General features: G+C 39.3%; 1 protein-coding gene across 1 annotated transcript; it reads left to right on the top strand.

Annotated features, from left to right (window-relative positions):
- Positions 1 to 6229: 6229 nt before the first annotated feature.
- Positions 6230 to 9803, top strand: cyp1a (cytochrome P450, family 1, subfamily A). Its single transcript, XM_020592470.1, has 7 exons — positions 6230 to 6317; positions 6690 to 7564; positions 7662 to 7788; positions 7885 to 7974; positions 8082 to 8205; positions 8395 to 8481; positions 8779 to 9803. Exons 2-7 carry the CDS (start codon positions 6725 to 6727, stop codon positions 9074 to 9076), a joined length of 1566 nt encoding a protein of 521 aa, XP_020448126.1. The 5' UTR covers positions 6230 to 6317; positions 6690 to 6724; the 3' UTR covers positions 9077 to 9803.
- The last annotated feature ends 2692 nt before the right edge of the window (positions 9804 to 12495 follow it).

The raw sequence follows: 12495 nt of genomic DNA, 5'->3' as shown, positions 1-12495 counted from the left end.
ATTCCACCATGAATGTGTAAATTCATAATATAGTCAGTTTCACTTTTTGTGGGAGTGATAAAAGTAACAATGGCATTTGGTGCCATTTGAATCCAAGTCTTCCTATTACTAGAAAACTATTAGTAGTTTGCTCTGTCTCAGATGGAGCATCTGCCAGGTTCCACTCTGAGTGGCAGGAATGAGATGAATTGTCTTTAGAGTCTTATAACTTGACTATGAGTCTGTGGAAAGAATAACATTCACTCAACATTCACTTCTATACTTGATTTCGAAACACTTGTACTTTATTTGAGTGTTTCCAGTTTATGCTGCCTTATAATTTATTCTTCTTTACTAACAGCTTTAATTTTATAGTTCAGCTTATAAAACATGTTGCATTGTTTAGATCAAAATACACAACCACCGGCAAAATTAGTTGTACTACATCTTGCTGCCAATACTTTTCCTTTTGTACTTTTACTCAAGTAAAGCTTTAAAGAACTTGTTACTTGTATTGGTGTAGTTTTATAGTGTGATAATGCTACTTTACTAGATAATACAAAATATTTAATGATGTGCAGCCAAATGTCTGGTTTAGTTCTGCATTAATTCCACCCTATAATGTAATGAATGGGATATGCTGGAGGTTTGTATTAGGTCACAGGCAGCATTTGTACGAGGTGTCCTAGTGACCTGCAGTCCAAAATAATCCTATTAAGGTTTGCTTGATCAGGCACATGCAAGGCCAGGAGCCTGTTCACCAATGTCCTACCAGTCAAGTCGATGTTCTTTTTGGTATAAGGCCAATATGAATTTCAGGGTACAGACACTGTAAAATGAGCCTTAAGGGAACTTTGTTTAAACTGAGCAGGCTTAGGGGCTTTTAGTGTTTGCACTGTTCATTATGTTTTGATCTGGCTACTGATTGTAATACATACCATATTAAAGGGAGTTTTTCCTCCTGCTGTCGCCAAGTGCTTGCTCAAGCGGGATTTGTTGGGTTTTTCCTATATAATAATAATAGTAAGGTCTACACCTAATTTTGTAAAGTGTCCTGAGATGACTTTTGTTGTGATTTGGCGCTATACAAATAAATTGAACTGAATGTAAATGTTATGAATGATTATAGCATCTTTTGAAACATTGCAAACACTTTGAATTTTTATCTGCCTAGTTTGAAAACATTTTATAATTTCATGACAACAAAGGTGCATTCATTCATCAACTGATACTAAATCATGGAAACCACCACAAAGAAAAAACAACCTCCTGACAGCAGCGGTATGCAAAGAAGGATACTCGCATGGTGAAGCAGAGGTACACACCTGCTCTGAAGGTGTGTGCGTGACAGCCTTTGCGTGAGTAGAAACTAACAACCTTCACAGTCATTACACCTGCTTTTATGTTCAAGAATTTTTAAAGAGGTATATGACTGTGGGCAAAACATTTTGTCCTGCTTTTTTCCCACTCCCTATTTCTGTGAAATGGACACAGAAAAAACTAACAGCACACACCTCCAGGCCAGTGTCCAGCTCTGCATTCCAGCTCATCCTGTGCGTCCTGACAAGACCCACCACTGCTTGTGGCCCATTTAGAGCACTACTCTACATTTCCTGTAGTAGCCTGTAAGCGCTTTAATTTTTTAAAGAAGTTAGTAGACTCCCCCAACACAGAATCTTCCCACTGACTCATATTTGTGCTTCACTCTCTTCCTTCTCTGCTCCCAAACTCTTTTCTACAAATTAACCAAAAAAAAAAAAAAAAAAAAATTACTTTCAGCTTCAATTTTTCTTTTCTTTGAACTGCTCTTTATCTCGCAGGAGCAGCTACTTGTCAGGTTTAATATAAAGAAATCAAAGCTTGGCTGTTGAGAAGACAAATTTCTAAATCCTTGATGTGAGTTTAAAAATTGGAAGTGCAATTTCAGTGAAATTAACAGTGGCACTGTCTCCACTTGTGAAAGCTGCTCAACTGTTGTGATCTGACACACACTCCTGCAGCCTGCATTCACTGAAAATGCAGCTGACAATCACCTGAGGCAATGCACAGACAATCACAGACATTCATCTTTAATCAGGTTAAGTTTCATTCATCACACTCAATGCACACACCTAAAAACACAACAAAGTTTGTACGGTGTGGATCAGAATCATTTAAGGGGCTGAATACAGTAGCGGGAGTTTATTTAGAAATAGTGCTTTACTGTAGATTTCATCTCTATTCACATTCATCACTGCAATAACATTAGTCTGTACTGCCAGGTAGCCTCACCCTCAGTTTATTCATAGGCTTTCCATGACACTTCTGAAAGATGAGTTTCTTTTTTAAGTTCTGGCCCACAAGAACAACAGGATGTTACCTGGCGTGCAAATACACTCTCTGCAGTCAGCATCAGAACCACATAGACAGAAGGCTATTTTATTGTTGTTGACATTGATAGTGTGCTATATTGTTTCAGCTGAAATATGACATATGCACTAATGGGAGAATCAAAGTTTTCAGTCTGCAGTAATCATAATCATAACCCAGGTTCTCTGAGCTAGGATGATTGCATCTCTGATATTAGACATACTAGACTGGGGTTTGTTTCCCATTAAAGGATTCTCAAAATGTTCACAAAAATCTCACTAAAGTTGTATATGTATATATTTGTATTTTTACCATGAAAATATGAAACAGTTCACAAAGTGAAGCCACTCAAAATAAACAGTCATATTTAATCCTTAGCCCCAGACAACCCAGGTCCTTTCTGTGCACAGTTTGCAGGCTCTCCCTGTGTCTTCCTGGGTTCTCTCCGGGTACTCCGGAGTGTGGGTGTGTGTGGTGTAGTTGTCTGTAGATTGAAGGTTATAATTTTCTCACTTATAAAAAATATTCTTAATTTTGTTAAAATGAATCCTTGCACCTTCACCAATCATCCAAAGCTCCACTTTGGGACCACATGCGTGAGAGAAAGTATGGCCTTGTTTTATCTCATTTCCCGTTTTTGTAACTTGTTGGGTTGTGGCCTGGGGAGTTTCTCAGTCCGACCCCACTGTGTCAGATTGCATGACTCCTGAGTCCCAAGATTCTTATATTTACAGAAGCTATTGCAGCAAATACGTGCACCTTCGTGCCCGGTGGGTGGGTAGGTGTGTGTTATGCAAGTTTAAGACCCTTGTGTCTTTTCCAGAGGCGGCTGCCTTCGCGTGACTTGACCAAGAAGATTTAGAATTGTCCTGAAGACCGAAACCCTCCCCTTTGAACGGCAGCTCCGCTTCTCACGCAAACTGCAGCACCGGAGGCGCAGCGCAGAGGCGCACGGCGCGAGTCACTTAGTCAACACACAATCAGGAGGATCAGAGGAGCGCTGAGCCACGCACTTTACTCATAGTAAATTAACTACTAATACTATTCTGCCTAGTGTTTCCCTGTCCGATTTTTTCTTTTATTTCAGAATTAGTTTGACTTCATTTTGTTGCACACTGTTGAACTGTGGTAAACCACAATACAGTGACGATATGTAACCACAAATATAACTTGCTGTTCTTAGTTGATCTAATTGCTCCTCCAGTGACACATCCTAAAGGCTAGAAGAATATATGAAAGAAATCTGTTGATGTTAATCAGGTTCCTCTGCTTATTTGCTCACCTCTGGCGATGTCACAACATAACTCCAGTTAAAGCTGTGAGGCAATTTTCTTTTGCCAGTTTTGCTCGAATTGTCGGAAATATCGGAATAACTCTGGTTCGGTATTGACATAATTAAAATACACGATTCAATGAAAATAACAATTAGAAACACAACCTCATAGCACCTGATTTAATATTTTAAAGTGCAAATCAAAATTAAGAACGTTTTCCATACACTATCATCATTGAAATGACCGACATGCAATAACGTGGGCTATGATTTATATATACATTATTTTTGCTGTTATGACTTATTGGACATATGTAAAACAGCTTTCATGTTGTAAAGAATATTAAAAGATATGTCCTTTATTTATAGGGTGATTCACTTTTCTAGATACTGAGTGATAGGGAATGACTTCATATAGTTTTTTTCTCACAGTGATGTTTATAGTGGCAGCAAGTTACAGCAGCTGTGTCCTCGTTGTGTTCTTTCCCGTGTTTCTATGAAGTTCTGTTCTTATGGTGTTATGTTGGTTGTTCTCTATTGCTGCTGTAACACAGAAATTTCCCCACTGTGGGATCAATAAAGTACCTACCTACCTACCTACCTACCTACAAACCATACTTGATTTGTTCTTGCATTGTCATATGGCTGTGAACGTATCAAAAATTCTGAATTCACAAAACAGCCGTGTAACGGATGGTATGTCAAGATCCAGTTAAAACAAGCAAACAAACCCAAAGTCACCTTAAGCTGTAGATCCAGAACCTTCAGTGGTTTCTTCAATATTCAACTAAATAAGCATGACTGATGAGTGTGTACAAATCTAAATCTAAATGAAGCCATTCCTCTAACAGACAAGTAAAAATAATAAGAAAGTTTTCCACCTATTGCCTCTATAAAATTGACTTTTGCTGATAAAGTAGGCTTTACCATTAAGTGTAAATCATTTGTTGACAAGTTAATTAATAAACTTGTGCGTCTGGGAGGTTTACATGTAAAACTAACGTATAAACAGACACCAAAAGAAAAGCAATGCAGATTAGAGAAGCAACTGAAATTACAACACGCTGCTCTGTAAAAGTTAGGGACCATATTTTCACCACCGTGGCCGTCAGCAAAAACAAATGGCCTGTAGTGCACATCTGGCTTATTTTCTCCATCGCTCTGATTTTGGGAGGCCGACAACACAAGACAATGGTTTGACAAATGTGAAATTAGGAGTTCTAAGGTTTCAAAAATCAATCATGTTTTCATCATTAAAAATGATTTTAAAGTGTCTTTTTCTTTTTGTAATTTAATGATATGCCGATTTTTCACATTAAAGGCTAAATACCGAAAACTTGTTGTCCAAGATGTTTTATGTACCTAATGAAGTTATTACTTTGTTGTTGTTAAAGCCCAAAGCCAACTTTAAACGTGTTGCAGAACTTTGCTGTAAACTCACAGAATGTTCTCTGGGTAAAAAGGGGGATGAACTCGTCTGCCCTTGCGCTTTCCAGCAGTGCTGCCCGATTGCCCCCACCCCCAGCATCCTCGTCAAAGGGGAGGTGAGGGTTTGATCACTGCATTCTCACGCAACTGGTCAATCTTTAACTCCAGCTATAGAACTAACAGGTACAAGCACGCAATGGCATTTGACTGTTTTATCAGGACTTAAATCTGCCTGGGTGGTTGCTGAGGCGGTTGTCACAAAGTACTAATCTCACCCAAACCTTGATTTTGTTGCTTACAGGCATACAGGACTGACTTTAAAACTGTCCTTATAGAGTATTGCCTTTTAGCATTTTGCCTTAATTCTAGAAAGTTTTTTAATATTTAGTTTTCTGCTAATAATGTAGGGCTGATATAATTATTTTTCGTATAAAAACCAAAGCCTTGACCTTCTCGGTCTTTACCAATAAAACCAGACTGACATAAGTCAGTTATTACCTAATCAGCGAATAAAATGAACCATACAACTACTTAGTTGTCAGGAATTCGCCCTAATCAATATGCAGGGAAGCAATTTGCAATACATGTCATTGATAGCCAACCGGATTTGGTTATTTAATCAGAGAAAAGTTTCATATAATAAGGTTTTTGCATCAGTAAACGCAGCGTTTACAAAGATGTGATGAAAGCTGATGACTTATACAACCAGCGAATTTCTAATTAAAATTCTAATATAGCCTATGTTACATATTATTTTGTAGATGATACATAAAAATAGAAGCCAAAAGCAATATTGCACGTCGAAATCCCTTTAAAACAAGCTGCAGAATAATAGGTGATATTAAACTGAATACTGTTTTCACAGATGGGAAAGTGTATTGTAATGGCGGAAATAATACTTGATGGCTGTTATGTCTTATTTGACCATAAAGTATGAAACATAAATTTAGGCTATGAAGTCCTATGACTTTAAATCTTCATTTCAGCTGTAAATTCTACGAATTCTATAATGACGTTTGGTTTCAAATCCACCGAGGGGGGGAGAGAGAGAGAGAGAGAGAGAGAGAGAGAGAGAGAGAGAGAGAGAGAGAGAGAGAGAGAGAGAGAGATTACGTCATGAACAGCAGCCAATGAAGCTGTGGAGGGCTCTATATAGCAAGAACCCATTCTCTGTTTTAGGGACTTTAAGAAGGTAAACTTCCAGAATAACCCAGCTGAACGACATTTTAACTATCTTATAAAGTATTTCTGGGATCACACCACTGTTCTACATTACCATTTCTCTAAGGTAAGCTCTATGCATATGAGGTAGACTGATTTATCCTATAACTGAGTAGGCAATGTCAAAGATAAGAGCAACAAGCTGAGTGGGAATTATTTTACAAGAATAACATTCATATGTGTTTGGTCTTTGCAGTTGCAATGTATGCTTATTGTTTTTAATTGTTTTTATTCACGGGCTTTGAGTTCCCTTTGCATAGACATCACCTGTGAAAAGCTTTGTGGGGCAAAATATAGAGTCAGATTTATAAAGTTAACAATTTAATATGACAGTCTTCTGTTACTTTAAGCTTTATGGTGCATGCAGCCAATATGTTACACAACACTTCTGCTACTCTCTGGCTTCACTGCTGTAATGCCCCTCCTATTTAATTTCCAGGTTGAGGTGAAAAAAAAAAAAACAGAGCTGTCATCATGGCGCTAATGATATTGCCACTCATTGGATCAGTGTCAGTATCAGAGAGTTTGGTGGCCTTGACAGCAGTGTGTCTGGTCTACCTGATTCTCAAGGTTTTCCAAACTAAGATTCCTGAAGGACTTCGTCAACTCCCTGGACCAAAGCCCTTGCCTATCATTGGGAATGTGCTGGAGGTGGGCAACAAACCTTATCTGAGTCTCACTGCTATGAGAAAGCGCTACGGTAATGTCTTCCAGATCCAGATTGGCATGCGTCCTGTGGTCGTACTGAGTGGCTATGAAACAGTTCGACAGGCCCTCATCAAGCAAGGGGATGATTTCGCAGGCAGACCTGACCTGCACAGTTTCCGGTACATCAGTGATGGCAAAAGTCTGGCTTTCAGTACAGATGAAGCCGGTGTATGGCGTGCTCGCAGAAAGCTGGCCTACAGTGCCCTGCGCTCCTTTTCCACCCTGGAGGGCACAACCCCAGAATACTCCTGTGTTCTGGAGGAGCACATCTGCAAAGAGGGAGAGTATCTAGTCAAACAGCTCAACACTGTCATGAAGGTTGATGGCAGCTTTGACCCCTTCCGCCACATAGTTGTCTCTGTGGCAAACGTCATCTGTGGAATGTGCTTTGGTCGACGCTATGACCACAATGACCAGGAGCTGCTTAACTTGGTGAATGTCAGTGATGAGTTCAACCAGGTAGTGGGAAGTGGCAACCCTGCAGACTTCATCCCTCTTCTTCAATTCCTTCCCAACCCAACCATGAAGAAATTTGTGAGCATCAATGATCGCTTCAACAAGTTTGTGCAAAAGATTGTCAGCGAGCACTATTCCACCTTTGACAAGGTACTCTACACATTTATTCTGCTTGAGTGACACTGTTTTCCTTTTTAGTCAGTGTGTATTTAAATATTACAGAGATTGCCCAATAATCTTCTTTCAGGATAACATTCGTGACATCACAGATGCCCTCATTGATCACTGTGAGGACAGGAAACTGGATGAGAACTCAAATGTCCAGGTGTCAGATGAGAAGATTGTATCAATTGTGAATGACCTGTTTGGAGCTGGTATGTTGAATTTCTCTCCTTGTTGAATGATCTGATCATTAGTCACCTCTGCATGAATGAAAAAAAGAACATGTCCTCACAGAGTTTCTCTTTAAGGTTTTGACACTGTCAGCACTGCCCTGTCATGGTCAGTAATGTATTTGGTGGCTTACCCAGAAATACAAGAGAGGCTTTATCAAGAATTGAGTAAGTACAACCGTTTTACACAAGATACTTTGTTGGATGTTTCATTCTCTTGCAAGACAGTAAAAGTTCATCCTGAATTAATAATCACTGGACTCCTCATTTTTCAGAGGTGAAAGTGGGTCTGGATTGCACTCCTCGTCTCTCTGATAGACCCAACTTACCTTTCCTGGAGGCCTTCATCCTGGAGATCTTTCGGCACTCTTCGTTCCTGCCATTCACTATCCCACACTGGTGAGGTTAATTTTTTGTAAGTTCAAGACTGCATCATAGGTGCATGCGGAAATGAGGTGTTAATTATATACTAAGCATCACAGAAGCACAAAAATACATACATAAAAATATGGTTGTCACTAGCATACAAATTTATGTGCTATATTAGCCTGTAAATACACAGTGGACTAACACTTTGTTCTTTTTCAGCACCACAAAAAACACATCTCTGAATGGCTACTTCATTCCCAAAGACACCTGTGTCTTCATCAATCAGTGGCAGGTCAACCATGATCCGTAAGTTCTTTTTAAAAATCTTTAATAAAACCAATAAAGTTTATTGACTCAACAGTCACACTTCTGAGCTGCCCAGTTCAACTGGTAGTGAGGGCTCTGCTAGATTAGAGGAAGGTTATAAGGTATGCCTTGTACTGGGGCAAACTGTTGGTAATTGTAAAGAAAGACAACAACAGCCTTAATTAATTTCCCACATTAAAATCTTCCTGGTTGACTCAAAAGACTATACCACTAATTTATATATTGCTGTGATAACCGGGGCATTTTAACATCTTATTTATTCATTGTACTTTTCAGTGAGCTGTGGAAAGATCCATCTTCCTTCAACCCAGACCGTTTCCTGAGCACTGATGGCAATGAGGTCAACAGGCTAGAAGGGGAGAAGGTGCTGGCTTTTGGTTTGGGCAAGAGGCGTTGCATCGGCGAGGTCATTGCACGAAATGAAGTCTTCCTCTTCTTGGCAGTCATTGTCCAGAAGATGCAATTCCATGCTATACCCGGAGAGCCACTGAACATGACACCAGAATATGGTCTCACAATGAAGCACAGACGCTGCCACCTGAGAGCCACAATGCGAGCGAGGATTGAGCAGTGAAGCTAATAATGTATTTGTGTGCAATGTATGACTCAACAGGTGGTAGAAGTGGACTCTAACACTGTAAGGTTAAGAGTCAGTGAAAGCATCTTTCTCAAAATGTAAGGAACTGAATGCTGAACTGTTTATACAAGGCTAATAGCATTGAAGCAAATAAGCAGAATTTGCATGCTGCAGATCATCTGAGATGTCTAGGTTTGTGTGAACATATCTCTGTCCTGTTTTAGGTTTACTAAGAGATATTCCTGCACATGGTTGCTGCTTCTTACTGAAGTATAAGGAGATGCCTGGTTCTCCTGTTACATTAAAATACTAATCTGCTCCTATTCAGAACTTGTAAAACAAACAGAAACTAAGTTGACCTGATCAGCTTTTGGACAAACAATATGTTTTACTGGATAAACATAACTATTTCAAGCCACTGCAATCTCTGTTTTTCTGTAACACAGGACTCTGAATTGAACAGATATAAATAATGATAGCTACAATTTTTTCTTATAAGCTAATATTTGTATTCTATGGTAATGTAGATGTAAGACACTGAAGCTATATCTGTATCCCAAAATGTGATTTTGTGTAGGCTATGAATCAGGTTCTTTGTATTTTTTAAAGTAATTTGTATGTGCCTGGTATTTACATATATCTGAGGTCATATAGTTTTGCTGTGATTTCTGGAATGTATTAGTAGGTTATACAGTGTTCTATTTCTTCAAGTTCAAATAAAATAAAAGCCAATGATCATCTTGCTCATTTGCCTGTTTGATCTACAAGAAAACGAACTTAGCACTGAGCAATACATTGATGGTTATCATATAATCATATAGGGTTGGCTACAGTCACTGATTTGCAAAGAGGTAGATCTAAGTCAGAATATATCACAATATTGAGCGCTCACATGAACTGATATAAATTTCAGAGAGCGAGCGAGCGAGAGAGAGAGAGAGAGAGAGAGAGAGAATCACAACAAACCCACGTGTGAGGTGAAGGAGGTGATGTCATGTGCCAACCCGGAATACGGTACAGCTGGAGCTATGGATTTCCTTCATACCTCTCTAGAGATTTATCGATAAGGTTCATTTATCTGTTATCGACTTAATGTGCTCAGGTTGACTATTCACACAATTAATAACCACTCTTTATAAGTTTACAACAGGTCGCCTATATGAAAGAGAAACAGTGCGGACCGAAGCTAGTGTTAATGTTGTCTGTGAAATTAGCTAACCGCTTACTGCTAGAATATCTTAATGTTATGATTTTATTTTTTATTTACGGCAACTTCGTTTCCAAGATTTTCCAGCTCTCCCTCATACAAGTTATCGCAGAACACCAAAACACATTAGTTGTAGTAATAGCTAATATTTCCACAAAGCTCCGTGCCTGCTGGAGCATAATGTAAGGGAAGACATTGTAAGCAAAGGGACCAGTTTTTAGTTAACTGACCACCCGACAACAACTAGATGTTGTCATAATTATCCTAATTAAATTTAAGTTTAACATATCTGATGGACACCTGCCAGTGGTTTTAGGAAATATCCGGACAATAATATTCCCTTTTGCATTCTTTACGGCTGTGTAGATTAAATTTTAAATGCATCACGTTTCTAATTTTCCTCATCACTCTATACTCAGTAGCCCATAATGACAAAGTGAAAACAGGTTTTTAGATTTAAAAAAAATTGTTTTAAATCTTTATAAACTCTCAATTCAGTACTTTGGAGAAACCCATTCGGCAGCAATTACTGCTTCCAGTCTTCTTCGGTAGTTTCTTCAAACTTTGCACATTTGGATAGTTTATCCCATTAATCTCAGCAGATCCTGTCAGGCTCTGTCAGATTGGATGGGAAGCTTCTATGAATTACCATCCTCAGGTCTTGTCAGCAGATGTTCTCTAGGATGTAAGTATAGCCTTTGGCTGGACCACTTGAGGAGAGTCAGAGAGCTGTCCTGAAACCACTCCAGTGTTGTCTCAGACCACTGTGTTCCTTGGAATACACAAAACTTTAGAAATGCTTTTATACAGTCTTATGCAAAAGTTTAGGCACCCCTTGATAAATAACAGATTTTGGTGATTTTTTATTTGAACAGATGTTAACACAGTTTCTCTTGGAAATGGAAAAAATGCACAATATTTTCAGCAAACAGTGATGCATAGTTACTTCTTATGCCATAAATTGAACAAAAATAAAAAATAAAAACATTATTATGGCATGGTGCAAAAGTTTGGGCACCCTACACAATCAGTACTTAGTAACACCTCCTCTGGCAGATATCACAGCTTGCAAACGCTTTTCATAGCCAGCTAAAAGTCTTTCAATTCTTGTACTTGGGATCTTCTCCCATTCTTCCTTGCAAAAGGCTTCTAGTTCTGTAATATTCTTTGGTCGTCTTGCATGCACAGCTCTTTTAAGATCTACCCACAAATTTTCAATGATGTTTAAATCAGGGGACTGTGATGGCCATTCCAAAACCTTCAGCCTGCGTCTCTTGAGGTATTCCATAGTGGATTTCGAGGTATGTTTAGGATCATTGTCCTGTTGTAGAAGCCATCCTCTTTTCAGCTTCAGCTTTTTTACAGATGGTGTGATGTTTGCTTCCAGAATTTGCTGGTATTTAGTGGAATCCATTCTTCCCTCCACCCGTGCAATGTTTCCTGTGCCACTGGCTGCAACACAACCCCAGAGCATGATAGATCCACCCCCATGCTTAATAGTTGGCAAGGTGTTCTTTTCATGAAATGCTGCTCCTTTTTTTCTCCAAACATGCCTTTGCTGATTGTGTCCAAAGAGTTCTATTTTAACTTCATCAGTCCACAGCACTTGTTTCCAAAACGCATCGGGCTTCTGTAGATGTCCTGTTGCATACTTCAGACGTTGGATTTTATGATGGGGACGCAGATAAGGTTTTCTTCTGCTGACTCTTCCATGAAGGCCTTGTCTGTGCAAGCATCGCTGCACAGTGGAACGGTGCACCACCACTCCTGAGTCTGCTAAATCTTCCTGCAGGTTTTTTGCAGTCAAATGGGGGTTTTGATTTGTCTTTCTGACCAGCATACGAGCAGTTCTGTCCGAGAGTTTTCTTGGTCTTCCAGATCTCATCTTGACCTCCACAGTTCCCCTGATCTGCCATCTCTTATTTACATTTCTTACTGTGGAAACTGCAAGCTGACAACGCTTTGCTATCTTCTTGTAGCCTTCTCCTGCATTGTGGGCGTCAATAACTTTCATTTTCAGGGTCTTACACAGCTGCTTAGAGGAACCCATGGTTGCTGGGTGTCCACAAGTGTGTGCACAAGGTTTGAAGAGTCAAAGTATTTGTACAGCTTTGAAATTGGCATTTACCAATGACAGCTGTTGCTGTGCATCAGATCTAACGAGCTGATTAAGGTCTGATACCTTGTGAGAGACTTTGAGACTCTGGAA

The sequence above is a fragment of the Monopterus albus genome, unplaced genomic scaffold (genome assembly GCF_001952655.1).
Source record: "Monopterus albus unplaced genomic scaffold, M_albus_1.0 scaffold17.1, whole genome shotgun sequence".
NCBI classification, from domain to species: Eukaryota; Metazoa; Chordata; class Actinopteri; order Synbranchiformes; family Synbranchidae; genus Monopterus; species Monopterus albus.
This window is presented reverse-complemented; position numbering and strand designations above follow the sequence as displayed.

Excerpts from the sequence above, each read along its gene's own strand:
- cyp1a (XM_020592470.1), top strand. The coding sequence starts at position 6,725 with ATGGCGCTAATGATATTGCCACTCATTGGATCAGTGTCAGTATCAGAG. Across the intron at positions 7,565-7,661 it reads ACTATTCCACCTTTGACAAG|GATAACATTCGTGACATCAC; the intron begins GTACTCTACACA and ends ATCTTCTTTCAG. Across the intron at positions 8,206-8,394 it reads CCATTCACTATCCCACACTG|CACCACAAAAAACACATCTC; the intron begins GTGAGGTTAATT and ends GTTCTTTTTCAG.